Raw genomic sequence first — 18,944 nt, forward strand, 5'->3', positions numbered from 1 at the left:
GAGCCTCCGAATTTTAACAACACATTGCCTTGCTCAAGGACCTGGTTCAAGACCCAGGTCCCCCACCTGCAGGGCAACAATTCACAAGCCACAGTGGAATAGTGCAGCAGTCCCCCCACCCCCCAAAAAAAAAAGAAAAAGAAAAAATGGCCACTAGAAAAAGTAGATTCGTCATGCAGATAGAGCTCTAGTGATAACCCTGGTAAACAAGAATTTTAGATGGCACCAAAGCCATGTTCCTGGCACTTAACTGTATGTAATAAGTATTAAATAAAGGCAGGGCTTTATCAGAATTTGAGTCCACACTGGGACAGCCTCTGAGGAAGAAGAACAGACCTAAGTTGAACATTTATCTAACAGCCGTGATCACCCAACTATGGCCTAGGCAATGACCTATAAGGCTTTGAGCTTTGGAGGGACTGGGGACACTCAAGCCTTAAGGGGCTTCCTCACCTTGCCCTTGAACTCTGATAGGTTACTTAATTTTTTTGTTTGTTTGTTTCACTTATTACTTTTTTTTTTTTTAATAGAGGCCACAGTCCCAAAGCTTCCTGAACTGTGGAGGGAGAAAATTCAAGTGTTTACAACGGGCTAATTTTATTTCTACATATCTATTTGTTCTGGCTAGATTCAGGCTGAGTTTTGTTTGTTTTTGTTTTTTGCCAGTGCACTGCTCAGCTCTGGCTTTTGACGGTGTGGGAGACTGAACCAGAGCCTTAGGTTTAAGAGTCTCTTTGCATAACCATTATGCTATCTACGCCCGCCCTATGGCTAGATCTATTACCAAGGAACCACACAGTGCGAAGAACTAAATTAACACTTGTTGAATATCTGTAACACTATATGACCAATATCAGACATCTTTCATAGAGAACAGATTTCACTGGCCACCCACACAGCTCAATTCAACGCATATACAAGTCTCTTATCACAGTTAGACAACATGATTTCAACAATTTGATAATGCGTTATTACTAGACCTCTTCTATTGGCCCTTTCATTTAACGAACAGTTGTAGTTAATATGTGCTTAAATTAGGTCTTATGGGTAGAATACAGGCTGGCTTCAAAGTCACATTTGGACTCCTAGTGTAAGGACTATGAGAGGGAATCGCCCGTGAAAAGCAATCTTACCGGTCTGTCAACCTGCATGATCTCCCAGAGCACTTCAGCTACATCTGGAAGAGTGTAGGGGGGTAGGCAAAAGCAGCATGTGTGCAGCAGCTGGCTTACAAGTTGCTGTCCAAGCTGGTTCATCACCTGTCCAATCAGTTCTTTCCGTAATTCAAAGTCTTCCTCATGCTGCAAGGAGGCAGGAGATACAGGTTAGGTTTAACTTCAGCTTTTGAAAAGTCAAGTACTCCCCCTTTACCATAGTTAACTTCTCTTTTCTGGGGAAGAAAACATTTTATATGACAGGTAGAATTATAAGTGCTTCCTAGTTATGAAGAATATATTAATTCTGGTATCAAGGAAATAGATATGGGGAGCCAGGCAGTAGTGCAGCAGGTTAAGCACAGGTGGCGCAAAATGCAAGAACTGGCATAAGGAACTCGGTTCGAGCCCCCAGCTCAACACCTGCTGGGAAGTCGCTTCACAGGTGGTCAAGCAGGTCTGCAGGTGTCTATCTTTCTCTCCCCCTCTGTCTTCCCCTCCTCTGTCCATTTCTCATCAATAACAACAACAATAATAACTACAAGAGCAACAAAAGTGAAAATAAATAAATAAAATAGATAAGGATCTCAGCAGAGAAACACCAAGGACAGAAATCTTTTCTTTCCTTTTTCTTTTAATTTTTTAAATATTTATTTATTCCCTTTTGTTACCCATGGTGTTTCATTGTTTTAGTTATTGTTATTGATGTCATTGTGTTGGATAGGACAGAGAGAAATGGAGAGAGGAGGGGAAGACAGAGAGGGGGAGAGATAGACACTTGTGAAGCAACTCTCCTACAGGTGGGGAGGCGGGGGCTTGAACCTGGATCCTTTCACCCGTCCTTGCGCTTAAACCCACTGCGCTACCGCCTGACTCTCCCTTTCCTTTTTCTTAAATCAGAGCACAGCTCATCACTGGTTTACGGTGGTGTAGGGAACTGAACCTGGTACCTCAGAGCCTCAGGCATGAAAGTCTTCTACAGAACCATTATACTGCCTTCCAAGCCCCCAAAAATAACTCTTAAAACACAAACAAGCAGAAAACATTTTCGAGGCTGGGTAATGGCACACCTGGTTGAGTGCACATGTTGCAGTGTATAAGGAGCTGGGTACGAGACCCCAGTCCTCTCTTGCAGGGGGAAAGCTTCACAAGTGGTGAAGCAGTGCTGCAGGTGTCTCTCTGTCTCTATCTCCCCACTCCTCTCTTGACTTCTCTATCTACAGGAAGGAAGGATTTTCACATACTCCAGGAGGTTGTGGAGTAAATAAGGCAGTCTCAAAAGAATGAGGTCCCAAATTGGATCCACAACAGCACAGCACATGTATCCTCTCTCTCTCCTCACCAACCTTTCTCATAAATAAATAAACTTTTTTAAAAACCTGTTTTTTGGAGTAGGGCACCAAAATAAAAACCCGGGTTGAGGATGACGGAAGATGTTCAGTTTCCCGGGGCGGGGAGTGGGATGGGACATAGTCTTCTGGTGGTGGGAATGGTGTTTATGTATACTCCTATCAATTTGTAGTCAGATAAATTACTATTCAATTAATATGAATGGGGAAAAATTGATTGAATGTCTCAAACTTTTTTTCCCTATATTTATTTCCCTTTTGTTGCCCTTGTTGCTTTTTATTGTTGTTATTGATGTCGTTGCTGTTTGATAGGACACAGAGAAATGGAGAGAGGAGGGGAAGACAGAGGGGGGTTGAGAAAGATAGACACCTGCAGACCTGCTTCACCGACTGTGAAGCGACCCTCCTGCAGGTGGGGAGGCAGGGGCTCGAACCAGGATCGTTATGCTGTCTCAAACTTTTAAAATCATAGACTGAGTCCTTTAATACACAAGCTGAGTCTTTGATATGTTGACTCTCTTAAAAGCTTAGACCAGGGAGAACAGAAGCAACTGGTGGCACAGCTATATACAAATAATGTCAAAGGACATAAATTATGGTGATGTTGTGCATGATACAGCAAATCCTAACAAAGGGATATTTCAAAGTTAACCCAACTGCCAAATAATGTGATTATAGCAATAACTATCTATTGTCTTCTTAAACCCTAAGACAACAGGAACCTCCCGCTTCCTCTATAGAGTCTATTATTTCCCCCAGTCCTGGAACCTCTAGGGTGGGGCTCACTTTCCTGCGTGTATCTCTCAATTCATACCAAATTATATTGTATCTGCCAATCCAACCTAATCAACGCAATGAGTACCAGCTCAGCAAGCTTCACTTCAGACTGTCCAGATACGTCATGCATGGAATGTCAACCCTTCACCCTCATTACTCGGGTGAGACCTTGCCTTTCAGAGTATTCTCTACTTCCATTCCAGGAGGTTCATATCCTAACAAACTCCCAAAACCTAAATATAGACCAGGTCCCATAAGATAGAGCATATGTTCACATGTATCCATAAATTAGGGCAAAATATATACCTGAAAGCAATAGTACACAATAGTCTCTAGTGAGTCAGTATCAAGTTTTAATAAAAGTGTCTACTTAAGACTTAGATACCCTCCTCACCTACTTTCTATTACAGTTCTCTCACTCACTCCAAAGCTATCCTCATCAAAGCAAAGACTGCAAAGACTGCAAAAGCTGAATAAGGGCAAGAGACTGGCATACTTTCATGATGACTCTTTAGTCACTATCAAGCCACACCATCAGCTGGGGCCCTAATCGGGGAGTCCTGAGATTCCCAAACAGACATGATGGGTCTCGACCTCGAATAAGTCCCTCTTCATTGTTACCGGTCATCTCTATCAGCAACAACACAATAGACCCCTTTGTGGGCCCCCATAGGACCTTGCCCTCAACTTGAATCAACAATGGGAGAGAATGTTCCATCCTCCGAAAGGAGGCTGGACAACATACTCTATGCTACACCTGAGGAAGATGGGTCCTGATATTGGGGCAGCTTGGAACGTTCCTACTCATGACCACAGAATGTGAGCTCAGATCTACAGGGATGCAGAGGTCACATAGGCCCCTAAGCAGAATATGGGTCCCAGATCAAATCAAATCAATGGGGTTTACAGTCAACCATATCTATACACCTTTCCCATATTTGGGAGCTACTCTCTTTCCTGATCCAGCTTTCTGTTCCTTTTCCAGCCATGACATCATCTCCCCAGACAATAATTAGGATCCACCTGCATATCAGATTTCAGGCTCAGGAAAAAAATAATACTAATAATAATAAATCCACTATTATAGTCACAGGCCCTTTGGAATATAACTAAACTATGCCTACTAGCTATCTACAAAACAGAACTCCACCCCCCAACTCTTCACCTGCACTATTCCAGCCTTTAGGTCGATCACTGGTCAACAATTTGTTTGGCTTTGTATGTTAACTCTCTTTTCAACCACCAGACTTCCCTGGACAGACAACCCCACCAATGTGCCTCAGAGCTCCACTTCCCTAGAGCCCCTCTCCACTAGGGAGAGAGAGAGACAGGCTGGGAGTATAGATCAACCTGTCAATGCCCATGTTCAGCAGGGAAGCAATTACAGAAGCCAGACCTTCCACCTTCTGCATCCCACAAGGACCTTGGATCCATACTCCCAGAGGGATAAAGAATAGGAAAGCTATCAGGGGAGGAGAGGGGATACAGAGTTCTGGTGTAGGAATTGTGTGAAGTTGTACCCCTCTTATCCTATTGTTTAGTCAATGTTTCCTTTCTATAAATAAAAAAAAAATTAAAGAATAAATAAATAGATAAAAAACTGTTCTATACATATTACAGCATTTGGCACAGATTATCTTAAATCTAGTAAGTACTATTTGGCAAGCAAATAGTTTCCTGTATAGATGCCTTCCAAAACAGATCAAATAAGGAGATACTGGTTTCTTCTTCCTAAGGAGTGAGGAAGAGGTGGCTGGTGGCCTTGGAGGACAACAGTAGCCAGTGTTGTTGGACTCTCAAGCAGGAGATTCTCGAGTTTGATTCCTAGCATCACAAGTCCCAGAGTGATACTCTCTCCTTCTCTCTTCTTTCCCTCCTAAATGAATAAATTTATAAGCAAAGAGAAACAAAGCAAACAAATACAAGGAAGAGATACAGGAAAATGATGAACTGCAACATAGAAGTGGTATGATGTTTACTTACATCGTTGGCTACTCCTGTGTGGATCAAGTCCCGCAGGAATCTCATAACACTACAGTTGGCATCCCGGTGATCCAGGGTGGTGGAAGCAATAGCCCACTGTAAGATAGGAATGACCACTTGGCTCCTCAGCAAGGTGACAGGGCTGCGCTGAATAAACCTGGCATGGAGAAGCAGGCAGCATAAATGGCAGGATTAGATTATAAAAGCAAAGTAAAAGAGCAAAAGCTGATACAGCCCAAAGATGAGTGGTGGCTAGGAGTTAGCAGGGACAGAGGAGTGGATAGGCAAAGCATCGACTATCTAAGGCAAACTATATATGATGCTATACTATGATACTATAAGGATGGACAGACACATCCATTATACACTTGTCCAACACCAAAAGTGAACGCTGATGTAACCTATGCACTTTTGGTGGTAAGAGGCTAATGTGTCCGTACTCTGGTAGAAAATACTGGTAATGGGAGAAACTGTAGGATGGAACACACTGCTTCTGATTCAATTTTACTTTGAACATAAAACTGTTCTTTCACTTATTTAAAAGGAAATTCTTTGAAAGAAAACATGAGGAACCAAAAAATAGGGGACAGAAGAATACATGTTTAAGGAAAAGGACAAGAAAATGTCCAACAAAAATTTCATAAATCAAACCAGGTAGAGTCAAAGAAGAGCACCCAAAGAGTTTATAGAGAAACTCCATTTGGTTAGAAAGCTAAATTCTAAAAATCCAAGAATGGCATTTCCCAAACTATAGTCTGTAAAATACTAGTTTCTAGGATGCTAATAGGAATTCCTCAAGAAAAAAGTCATATGGGGAGGGTACTTTTTTAGCTTTCAAAAATAGTAATAACCTAACAAATAATTCAGTTTTCATGAAATGACTAAAATCATCAGATGTTTATTTATTACATAGTTTATGATGTTTGTTGCTTTAAAAGAACTTTGTTCAAGGAGCTAGGCGATGGCATACTTGGTGAAGTGCACACATTGCAGTGCTCAGGGTTGCAGGTTCAAGCCCCTGGTCCCCACCTGCAGGGGGAAAGCTTCACAAGCAGTGGCACAGGGCTGCAAGTGTCCCTGTCTCTCTCCCTCTGTCTTCCCCTCTCCTGTCAATTCCTATCTGTCTCATTCGAATAATAAATACATTAAAAATTATTATTTTTGTTGTTGTTGTTGTTCACTGACTTGGTTCTAATTTCCTTAGCTGATAGAAGTTCTGAAAAAGAACTGAAATGGGGAGGGTCGGGTGGTAGCGCACATGGCATGAAGCGCAAGGACCGGCACGAGGATCTTGGTTCGAGCCCCCAGCTCCCCACCTGTAAAGGGGTTGCTTCACAAGCAGTAAAGCAGGTCTGCAGGTGACTATCTCTCTCTCCCCCTCGGTCTTCCCCATCTCTCTCCATTTCTCTCTGTCCTAGCCAACAATAATGATTAATCAACAACAACAATAACCACAAAAACAATAAAACAACAAAGGCAACAAAAAGGGGAAAAAAGTCTCCAGGAGCAGTGGATTCATAGTGCAGTCACTGAGCCCCAGCAATAACCCTGGAGGCAAAAAAAAAAAAAAAAACCTTTTAATGGGCAATAATACTGCTTGTGTTATTGGGAAAATAAATTTAAGCATTAAGTAGCGTGTCAGGGGTAGAGCTGGGAACTGTAGTATCTGGGAAGTGTATACCGGGTAATTTCTAAAGCACATTACAACCTTAAGAATTTTTTATTCTGAGATATGATTTTATCTAGAGAACATTGAGTTTCTCAGAGAATATATGAGAAGACAGTGAAAAAAAAGTTTCTCAAAGAAAAGGCTGGAGAAAGCGTAACAGCATAGGAGTACAAAAAGGTTAAAAACTACAGAGACTTACAAAGATTAATTAGGGGCAGGGACAAGAGACTGATTTAATCAACTGGTTCACTAAGCTGGCTTTTATGGTCTTATCCGTGTTCTCTCTCTCCCCTTAGTGACAAGAACTCAGTTACTTTTCCCCAGCTCCCACTCACCTCTCTTAGAACATCTTAGTTCACGATTTAAGACTGAGTTGTGAATCACTAAACTATCCACTCCAATTACCTCATTTTACAGAAGGAAAGAGTCAAGTGTTAGATGATACGACTAAGCAGTGATGGGACAAACAATAGAGGAAGGAGACACTCTTCAGAAGGACTGACCTGGTGGCCAGCCTGAACAGGTCATCCACTGTGTCCGGGTGATTCTGTAGTCCATTCTGCTGCTCCAGGAGCTGAAAGGTGGGGATGCACAGTGCCTAAAATGGAACAGTCGTTTTTAAGGTAAATGTTTGTGCACAAAAGCCATGGCATTCATATGCTAAGTATCAAATATATACAACTAAGAAATGAAGTATAGGAAAAGTATGAGAACTAGATCAAGAAAAGATGGCTAGGCAGACAGCATAAAGGTTAGGAAAAAAGGTCTTTGTGCCTGAGGCATGAATAGTCCAATGCAGTCTTAGCACCACCTTAAATCAGAACTGAGCAGTGTGGTCTGGTTAAAAGTATTTATTTTGCTCACACCATTTATTATAAACCACAAAATGAGCAGTTTAAAAGTGACAGCCTACAACTGAAAAATTACATTTATATCACAAAGCACTGACAAGTAGTAAATGTATTTGCTGGAATTTAGCTACACCAAATACTGAGACCGATTTTCATTTCTACATAGAAATACTAAATTTCTCTCAGTAAGAAATCTTAGTTGATTTTTACATACGAAGCCTAAATTTCAGAAAAGGTGAGGATATATGTTAGTTGATGAAAGTGGGTATGTATTACACCAAAGTATGAGAAGTTTCTAAAAGTTAAGACTTTGCTTATCCACTAGATACAATCTAGTTAACTAGTTAAAGTAATGGGACTTTAACTAGATAGGACTTTTTTTTTTTTTTTTACTTGAGAGGGAAAGGAGGAAATGGAGACTGGCCAGAGCACCTTTTCATTTTACACAGAGCTAGGGCTTGAACCACAGAACCCCATATACAAGTGAAGTGTGAACTCTTCTGAGCGAGCTATCACTTGGCATTTATTTATTCAGAGAGGCCAAGAGAGATAAACCTAGAAAGACACCACAGCACCATCTCATCATTCCCAAAAGGTGGTAGCTGGGAGCTCAGACCCGAGTCCTAAAGCACAGTAAAGTGTGTGCTCTGCTAGAGGGGAAGCTATCTCTGGGGCCCCAAAATCAGCTGGCCACCCACTTCTCCTCCCCTACTTGTATCCAAAGAAGAGACACTGGGCAGACTAAGAGACCGCTGCGTTCACGTGGCCGGCTTCTCATAGTTCCAAGTAGAACCTGTCTTGAAAATTGGCAGGATGTTTCTTTTCTAAAACTTTTTTTTTTTTAATCCATGGTCTCCACCTGCAGGGGAAAGCTTCACATTTCTATATGTCCCCCAAAAGAACAAACCTGGAGCATGTCGAGAAGTCCCTGTCGACAGCCCTCTTCCATGCCATACTCATCCACAAGGATGCTGCCAAGGTACAGGAAACAGGAATGCTGATGTACGTGGTACACACTCACCATCTGGAAAGGAGAAAGCCAGTGAGTTCAACTCCTTATCCTTTACAGATTGGTCTCTTTCCTTTGTGGTAACACTTTCTTGAACAAAGGGCTGGGCTCCTTAATAATCTTAAGCAAAGGGCATTTTATAAGATTTGCCTAACACTTAAAGCTAGAGGCCGCTAGGGAACAATTACCCAATGTTCTTATATTTCCAAATCTTTGTCATAGTGTATGTGAATTTCACTATCTAAATATTGCCCTAATTTCACTGAATATAGATTTCTTTTTCCAAATAGTATATACTTAGCCATACGGATACATACATATATAGTGCACTCATCTTAGAGAAGAATATGAAAGTACTGTTTGTTTTTCAGTTATTCCTAAACTACTCTTTTAAAATCAAAAGATATCTGAATCTCATCAAATAAAAGTTTAACAGATATTCAGATTTAGGATTTTTAGACTACCACCTGTAAATTAAAACATCTATGCATATAGCTACTTAACATCATAACACACACATACTGATTTTATATAAACTTGACTCTGAGCTTGTTGGGGACTAGAGAATAAGGTAACTGACTCTGATCAGCATGTGTTACTTGTGTTCTACCAGGTGAATGAGGGGCTAGGAAACTTTACCTTAAATAGTCAAAACAGTACAAATTTTAGATTTGTCTAACTATGATCTTCTTTTCTTTTACCAAAGCACTGCTCAGCTCTGGCTTATGGTGGTGTAGGGGCTAGGGTTGGGGATGGGAGGGTTGAACCTGGGACTTAGGAGCCTCAGACATAACATTCTCTCACATAACCATTATGCTATCTACCTTATCTGCCCCATACTATGATTTTCTGTCAATTCAGAATCACTCCGCTACAAAAATGGCTGTCTCTTTGCACAACTTCCATACCCTGCGCACCAGGGAAAAATGGCCTCCAGGAGCAGTGGGTAGTGCAGGCACTGAGCCCCGGCAATAACCCTAGAGATGGGAGAAAGAAAGAAAGGAAGGGAGGGAGGGAAGGAGAAAGAAAGAAAGAAGAGAGGGAGGGAGGGAAGGAGAAAGGAAGGAAGGAAGGAAGGAAGGAAGGAAGGAAGGAAGGGAGACAGAGAGAAGGAGGGAGGGAGGGAAAGTGGGGGGGAGGGGAAGGAAGGTGATAGACCAATTGACTATAGTTTACTGATCTCTAATTTACGGGATTTTAAGTTTGTTGGGAGAGGGGGAGAGGTATGGGGGAGAGAGAAGGAGAGGGGTAGGGAGACGGAGATATCATAGCACTACTCAGCATATGCAGGGCCAGGAACCAAGCCTGGGGCCTCAGGCATGCAAATCCTGTGATGTATGAGTTAACTCCCCAGCTGACTTACGAGGTTTTATATATTTATTTATTTATTCCCTTTTGTTGCCCTTGTTGTTATTGATGTCACTGTTGGACAGGACAGAGAGAAATGGAGAGAGGAGGGGAAGACGATGGGGGTGGGGGAGAAAGAATAAGACACCTGCAGACCTGCTTCACCGCCTGTGAGGCAACCCCCCTGCAGGTGGGGAGCCAGGGGCTCGAACCGGGATCCTTACGCCCCGTCCTTGCACTTTGCACCACCTGCACTTAACCTGCTGCACTACCACCCGGCTCCTGACTTACAAGATTTTAAAGAGTAATTCTCCATTTTTTCCACACATACTGACTTCAGTTTCATATAAGGCACTATGCTACTCCTGTTACACTGGTCCCACACTTAATCAGCAGGAATAAAAAAGCATCAAAATCCCAAGTCAATACCAAACTGTGCTCTGTGCATTTTCACCTCTAAAAGAGAACCTACCTGTGTGACCAGTGGCTGCAAAAGGGCCGCAGATCCTTTGCCTACACATCGAACAGCAAAGCGGAGGCACCTGCAACACCGCTCTACAATCCGATTGTCAGCTCGGTGCTTGTTGAGCGTCTCTGATAAAACTGGCCATATCTGAGTCAAAAGTAAAAAAGGAAAGAAAGTTAGAAAGGGCAATTAAGCTGAACAATTCTCCCATGCTGCTAACAAATCTGACTGCTAAATAACTTGAAATACACCTTAAGATACAAATAGAGCTAATTCTATAGAGAGACAAAGTTTCAATACACTATCCATCATTGAAGCAACCCTTCTAAAGGAAAGCACAAAGGTTCTTCAGAATAGAAAGAGCATGTTACCTTACTAAAATACCAAGATAGATATTTGTACATTTCCTAAACTTTGGACATCTTCAGGATGAAAAGAACTAGTATCTATTAAAGAGTATCTATTATGTCTAAAGAATGTTCCAGCAATTTGGCAGACCTTGAACAAAAGGTCTAGAGTTGATGTTGGACACTTAAGGTTATTTGGTATAACTCTTGTCATATCACAACTTTTAACATTCAAATTACCACTCTCGGGGGGGGGGAAGCAGGAAGTATGGATATTAGTGGCAAAACAAAAGCCATAAAGATCACTTGGTTTTATAAAAACTATGTTGCTAGTACTGGCCAGGCCTCCAGGCAACTCTAAGAGCCACACAGCTAATCTCTCTCTACTTCACTGGCCTTAGTGAATTTCTCCATTTGTTTTCCTATCAAATCTAAAACGAAAAATATAAGGGTAATTCTATTCCTCTTGAAATGTAAACCGCATCAAATTGAGTATTTGTATGAGCCTAGAAGGTAGTTCTTTCTCATTTTAGTTACACATAACCTTGTAAGGAAAATAGAAGAAAGTCTTGTTTCACAAACTGTCAGCAGTACTTACTTCCTGTATGACTTTTTGGCACGGATGTGTCTGCCCATTTTCCACAATGGGGTTGGTGTGTCTGGGGAAAAACAATGGCCCAAAACAGGTCAAAGAAGAGTTTTATCAAGAACACCAAATTCTGATTACTTCTAATACAACATACAAACTCAATTCTACTTTTTGGAACACTACAGCTTCTGCAACCTTTTTTTCTCTTATAAACATGACTATGCAGTTTCTTCAAGTTTATTTAAAAAGATGTTCAGGTTGTGTGATGTCATTATAAGAAACCAAATACAGTTCCATTCCCAGCACTAAAAATGTTTTAGAAACTCTAAGCCAAAGATGTTTCTTATGGTTGTAATCTGAAATCAATAAACACAATATGACTCTTAGTCCAACTATTTGTATGGTTCTATAATTCCCTGATTTGAAGGGAAGCATGGAAATATAAAACCCCACATCTATCAATCCTCTTTTTAGGAAAGCAACCTATTAATTCTGAAATGTGCACTGGGCCCCACCACAATGGTGGAAGCCAAGATCTGTGTCTTACCTCTTTCTTTATCTTTACTTATTAGATAGAGACAGCCAAAAATCAAGAAGGAAAAGGGGTAATAGAGAGGGAAAGAGACAAAGAGACACCCACAGTGTCTTTTCCACTTGCCAAGCTTTCCTCCTGCAGGTGGGACTGGGGGGCTTGAACCTGGGTCTTTGTGCACTGTGCTATGTGCACTCAACCAGGTGCTCCACCACCCGCCCATGATCTGTCTCTATCTGAAAATGTTAGCCTGGAGTGATGAAGCACTGGTTTCAACAGAAAAGAAGAAAAGAGATCTAACTACAAACTCTGAGGAGGTGACCTAGAATTGTGACTAGTAAGACATCCAAGTGACTGTGATGCATGGTAAAGGTTTGAGAAGAACTGATCAAAATAATCAACTGCATTTTAAAGTGTCTTTTGACACAGAACAATTCCTTAGAATATGCCTTACAACTTTGGGTAAGAGGCTTAATTAATTTCTAAGCATAAGTGCTTACAGTAGATTTTGGTTTTTTGTTTTTTGTTTTGGGGGGGTGAGGGTCTTTACTTCAACATATAATGGTCTCATTTGAGTTTTTAACCCAAATAGTCATCCAGAATCTCCTTTCTTACCTAAATATCACTGCAAGGCGATCTAAGAAGACAGTGGGATCTGAGGAAATACCATTGCTAGGCTCCTGAGACAACAGCTGAAGAGAGAGGGTTATTGACATTACTTAGTACACACACAAACCTACTTCAAACAATCAAATGGAACAGACTTTTAAATTCGTGCTGTCAAATTTCTTTCCTTAATCTTTCCGCATCCTGACCAGGTCTCATTATTATATTTTACTGCTTGACCACTGGAGAATAGAAAAATGACATTGTAGCTTTTCCCATTTACTTTATGGTTAAGACATTATACAAAACAGTACACCTGAAACTTGTATACCATTTACTTTATTATAATTAAGATAGTAGGCAGCATAATGGTTTTGCAAAGAAGTATCATGCCTGAGGTTTTAAGGTCCCAAGTTCAATCCTCCACCACCATAAAACAGCTGAACCACGGGAAAGTGAGGGGGATAAAAACCAAAAAAGGATGCACAAAATCATACTCCTAACACTGAAGTGTTATGAATAACAATAAAAATGTACTAATCAAAGGATATGCCAACATTTACATAAGATATGCTTACAATATTTGTATGATTTCAAATCTTATTTTCAGAGCATATTTTGGTAGAAATTCAAATTTTAGATATTACCTTTCATCAAAAACGATAGGTCACCTTTTTTATAATTTTTTTAAATATTTATTTATTTATTCCCTTTTGTTGTCCTTTTTATCGTTGTAGTTATTATTATTGTTGCCATTGATGTTGTTGTTGGGTAGGACAGACAGAAATGGAGAGAGGAGGGGAAGACAGAGAGGAGGAAGGACAGACACCTGCAGACCTGCTTCACTGCTTCACTGCTTGTGAGGCGACTCCCCTGCAGGTGGGGAGCCAGGGGCTTGAACGGGGATCCTTACACCTATCCTTGGGCTTTGCGCCACACGCGCTTACCTGCTGCACTACTGCCCAAATCCCCACTTTTATACACAGTGGCTTCACTGACATTTTCCCAAAAGTAGGTACAATAACTTTCCAAATATGCCTGTTTCTTTTCTAATTCTAAAAAGACTGAACTGGAATTGAGAAGATCCCTTCCCTTCCAACTCTTAAGATGCCATGAATCTGTAAATAGGACTTTTTTTTTTTTTGAGTCCAGAAATTTTGGCTTATTTTCTCATTACTGTATTACCTGGTTGGGCACACGTATTACAATGCGCAAGGATCCGGGTTCGAGCCCCTAGTCCCCACCTGCAGAGAAAAAGCTTCACGAGTGGTAAAGCAGGGCTGCAAGTGTCTCTCTGTGTCTCTCCCTCTCTATCGCTCCCTTCCTCTTGATTTCTGGCTGTCTCTATCCAATAAATAAAGATAATAAAAAAAAAATTATTTGGTCTTTCAGAAAACAACTGGAGCTCTTTTCATAGCAACATTAAGTGCTTTAAAAAAAAAAGCCAAACTTTTTTTAACTTAGAGCACTGCTTATCTCTGATTTATGGTGGTGACAAGGACTAAACATAAACCCTGAAGCCTCAGGACTGAAATCCCTTTTGCATAACCACTAAGTTATCTTCCCACCCAAGGGCTAAAATTTTAAGTTGATAGATCTACATGTGCTTGGCAGAAAAAAATGTTTCCCAACTCTTCAGGGCTTAAAGGCACTAGATCCCCACCCCTGGTAATAAACCAGATTTCCACCTCTCCCACACCCCTTACCTCCCATCAGCTATTAAATCTTGTCTTCAACCCCCATAGTAGTTAACACAGGGCTTTGTGTTTAATATGCAGGAAAATAACAGCTGCGTAAATAAGAACTAGAGGATCTTGGGTTGTAAATTAGATATATGCACTGTATATTATTTTCTTATAAAGTCAAAAACTATCAAAGCTTAGAATATATTTTAGAAGTTAAGGTAATTGCTAGTATTTATCCCCAAAATTCTTTAAAAATATTTATTCCCGAGACCTTGAAAAAATCATGTTGAGTGAAATAAGTCAGAAACTGAAGGATGAATACGGGATGATCTTACTCTCAGGCAGAAGTTGAAAAACAAGATTAGAAAAGAAAACACAAGTTGAACCTGAAATGGAATTGGAGTATTGCACCAAAGTAAAAGACTCTGGGGTGGGTGGGTGGATGGGGAGAATACAGGTCCATGAAAGATGATGAATGACATAGTGGGGGTTGTATTGTTAAATGGGAATCTGGGGAATGTTATGCATGTACAAACTATTGTATTTACTGTTGAATGTAAAACATTAATTCCCCAATAAGAAATAAATTTAAAAAAAAAAAAAAAGAAAAAATCATATTAAGTGAAATAAGTCAGAAACAGAAGGATGAATATGGGATGATCTCACTCTCAGGCAGAAGTTGAAAAACAAGATCAGAAAAGAAAACACAAGTAGAACCTGAAATGGAATTGGCGTATCGCACCAAAGTAAAAGACTCTGGGGTGGGTGGCTGGGTGGGGAAAATACAGGTCCAAGAAGGATTCAGAGGACCTAGTGGGGGTTGTATTGTTAAATGGGAAACTGGGGAATGTTATGCATGTACAATCCATTGTATTTACAGTTGAATGTAAAACATTAATTCCCCAATAAAGAAAAAAAGTGGAAAAAAATATATATATTTATTCCCCTTTGTTGCCCTTGTTTTATTGTTGTAGTTATTGATGTCATCGTTGTTGGATAGGACAGAGAAAATGGAGAGAGGCGGGGAAAACAAAGAGGGGGAGAGAAAGACAGGCACCTGCAGACCTGCTTCACTGCTTGTGAAGCGATCCCCCTGCAGGTGGGGGGCCAGGGGCTTGAACCACGACCATCTTGCCTGTTCTTATGCTTTGCGTCACGTGCGCCTAACCTGCTGCGCTACCGCCCAACTCCCCCCAAAACTTACTAGACATTTCCACTACTATGTTGTTTGATATAAACCTTGAGACTATTATGTGAAGTTCTTAAAAATCTCATTGGAGAGTCAGGCAGTAGTGCAGCAGGTTGAGCGTATATGGCGTAAAGCGCAAGGACCGGTTTAAGGATCTCGGTTCGAGCCCCCGGGTCCCCGCCTGCAAGGGAGTCACTTCACAGGTGGTGAAGCAGGTCTGCAGGTTTCTAACTTTATCTCCCTCTCTCTGTCTCCCCCTCCTCTCTCCAATCCAACAATGATGACATCAATAACAATAATAACTACTACAGCAAAACAAGGACAACAAAAGGGAATAAATAAAGATATTTTTAAAAATCTCACTGATATTTTCACTATTAAACTATAAAATGTGATCCGAGAAGCATTTCTTTAAAATTACTTTTTTTTTTCCTCCAGGGTTACTGCTGGGGCTCAGTGCCTGCATCACAAATCCACTGCTCCTGGAGGCTTTCATATATATTTGTTTGTTTATTGCCTTTTGTTGCCCACGTTGTTTTATTGTGCTAGTTATTATTGTTGTTGTTATTGATATCGTAGTTGTTGGATAAGATAGAGAGAAATGGCGAGAGGAGGGGAGGACAGAGAGGAGGAAAGACAGACACCTACAGTGCTGCTTCACCACTTGTGAAGCAACCCTCTTCAGGTGGGAAGCCAAGGGCTTGAACCGGGTCCTTGCACTTTGCACCATGTGTGCTTAACCTGCTGTGCGCTACTGCCCGACTCCCAGTGGAGGCTATTTTTTCCCTTTTGTTACCTTTGTTGTTTGTCGTTATTGTTATTATTATTGTTCTTATTGCTGTCATTGTTGGATAGGACAGAGAGAAATGGAGAGGGATAGAGAAGACAGAGAGGGATAGAGAAAGACACCTGTGGACCTGCTTCACCTCTTGTGAGGCAACCCATCTACAGGTAGGGAACTGGGGGATCGAACTGGGATCCCTACATGGATCCTTGTGCTTCATGTCATGTGCGCTTAACCCACTGTGCTACTGCCTGACTTCCTACTTTTATTTTTTTCTAACCAGAGCACTGCTCACTTATGGCTTACGACCACACTGGGATCAAACCTAGTACAACTGGGGTCTCAGGCTTAAAGTCTGTTGTATAATCAGGGTGTTATTTCCCTGGCCATAAAAGTAGTTTGGGTAGTGCTGGTATCTTTATAATATAATTCAAGGAAACAAGGTTGCTAGCTTGAAAAATATCTTTTCATTGTATCTTTTAAACGTACTGATGTAATAATTGGTGTTACTAATAGAGTAAAACATCTATTGAAATCAAGAGTTCACATTTGCAAATGTACTCTACTACAGTGTCATTCTTCTTATCAGTCTTGGAATTATTATTACTCTGCACATGCAGCTGGTCTATTAGAGTTGTTGTTAATGTTGTTGTTATTCTTGATATTATCTTACCAGAGCGCTGCTCAGCTCTGGTTTATGGTGGTGTGGGGAACTGAGCATGGGACTTGGAGCCTCAGACATGTGAGTCTATTTGCTTAACTATTATGGATCTACCCTCCACTTTTTAATAATTTTAATAGTTTATTAATTTTAATAGCTTCAGGTTCATTCTTCTGGCTTAAATAAAATAGGGTGGAGGCAACACCATACATCAGATCTGAGCAGTGCTCTGGGAAAAAAGGGAAAGAAAATAATTTTTTCTTTTCAATCTGGAAACAACTTCCACTTGTCCTTTCTAAAATTGTGCTTACCTTTTTCAATGCCATAACTTGAACAGAACACAGTTCACTAAGACATTCAGTAATCTTATCCAAAGGTAGTCTGGCTAGTACAAGTGCTGTTCCTGAAAGACAAGGCAATGGTGAGTTTAAAAACTGAACTGAGGTAGTCAACTGGTCTACAAAACACTGCTCTTTAAAAATATTTATAACTGAAATATAAGTTAATTATTTCTCAACAGCCTGATGGCTTCAAGATATTTGTCTCTTTCCTTTTTTTTATTTTTTTGGCTTCATATTTCAGTATACACTACCACCATACCCACTATCTAAAAATGATAATATTGAACTGTACACAAGAGAAATCATACTAATACCTTATAGTTGTACAAGCCAATGTTAAATCAATAACAAAAAAGCGCATGTCCCCTTTTATTCCTCAAAAATATAAAATAATAAGCAGCCCTCCTTTACAAGGGCAGCATCAATGCTACTTTCTTATGTTATACTATAGTGACTCTCAAACTTCCCAGATCCAATGGGTCAAGGGAAGCCTTTACTTCCATTCACTTGTGGTCCATCACCAGGGTTTCACAGCTCCAGGGTGAGAGAGAAAAGAGATACCACAGCATCATAGCTTCTACCAATGCAGTGAGGACCAATCTCAAACCTAGGTCACATTCATGGCAAAGTGGGCACATTCTCCACTAAAGATATTCTGCTGAACCCTGAGTCTCCTGCATCATTATTGTCATTGTCATAAGAAAAGTTTGAGGAATATGGACCAAATGTTGTTAGGAGGAACTGGTTCAAAATCAGACATCTGACTCTAGTTGCACCATTACAGAATCTCTGAATGTAGGTAAGACTATTTTCATGGGGTCTCAAGTTTGTCTACGCAGTGAGTACAAAAGCAAGTAAAGGCTGCCTTTAGTTTTCTTAATGTGACATTCTAATGAAATACTGGGTTGTCAAAGAAGTCATGACATATTTTACACACACACGCACACGCACGCACACACACACACACACACACACACACACACACACACACACACACACACACACCAATCTGAAAAGGCTGGCCTGCGTTATCAAAGAAGTCATGACATATTTTACACACACACACAACAATCTGAAAAGGTGGCCTGCATTATCAAAGATGTCATGACATATTTTTCCATGCAAAAAAGGTTGTCCTGGAGCAGTGAAGCCAGAAATGACAACCAATAAAAAAAGGGGGTGGGGCATTTTATTTCTAAAAGAGTCAGTCAGTTGTCAACTGATTATTCATTAAATCAATCTGTTCTTCCTGTTATCAGACACTCAAACAGTCATACTTAAAATCTCTAAATCTTTGCAAGCCTTCATATTTCTAGTTACTCTCTACTGTAAATTTCATCAGCACTTTGGCATTATGTTTCTATATATGCTCAGTATAGCTGGAAAGCAACAGTTAAAGATCAAAAGACTAAGACCCCTGATTTCTTTTTTTTTTTTTTTGCATTTCTCGTTTTTTTAAATTTATTTATTTTAAAAAGGAGACATTAACAAAACCGTAGGATAGGAGGGGTACAACTCCACACAGTTCCCACCATAGGTCACTGTGGGTTGCAGAAGATGGAAGGTCAGGCTTCTGTAATTACTTCCCCACTGAACATGGGTGTT

The 18,944-nt window shown here is 40.6% G+C and overlaps 1 protein-coding gene across 2 annotated transcripts in view; it reads right to left on the reverse strand.

Moving 5' to 3' along the window:
- TNPO3 (transportin 3) overlaps positions 1-18,944 on the reverse strand; it is a 68,958-nt gene that overhangs the window by 12,324 nt on the left and 37,690 nt on the right. For both annotated transcript variants that reach the window (XM_007526314.3, XM_060196538.1), the window contains 8 exons: positions 17,310-17,401; positions 12,689-12,765; positions 11,551-11,611; positions 10,612-10,752; positions 8,691-8,807; positions 7,436-7,530; positions 5,264-5,420; positions 1,134-1,301 (listed from right to left, as the gene is read on the reverse strand). In XM_007526314.3, coding sequence (XP_007526376.1) covers positions 1,134-1,301; positions 5,264-5,420; positions 7,436-7,530; positions 8,691-8,807; positions 10,612-10,752; positions 11,551-11,611; positions 12,689-12,765; positions 17,310-17,401 — 908 coding nt within the window. The remainder of the gene's footprint in view (positions 1-1,133; positions 1,302-5,263; positions 5,421-7,435; positions 7,531-8,690; positions 8,808-10,611; positions 10,753-11,550; positions 11,612-12,688; positions 12,766-17,309; positions 17,402-18,944) is intronic.

This window comes from Erinaceus europaeus, chromosome 8 (genome assembly GCF_950295315.1).
Source record: "Erinaceus europaeus chromosome 8, mEriEur2.1, whole genome shotgun sequence".
In the NCBI taxonomy this organism is placed as follows: domain Eukaryota; kingdom Metazoa; phylum Chordata; class Mammalia; order Eulipotyphla; family Erinaceidae; genus Erinaceus; species Erinaceus europaeus.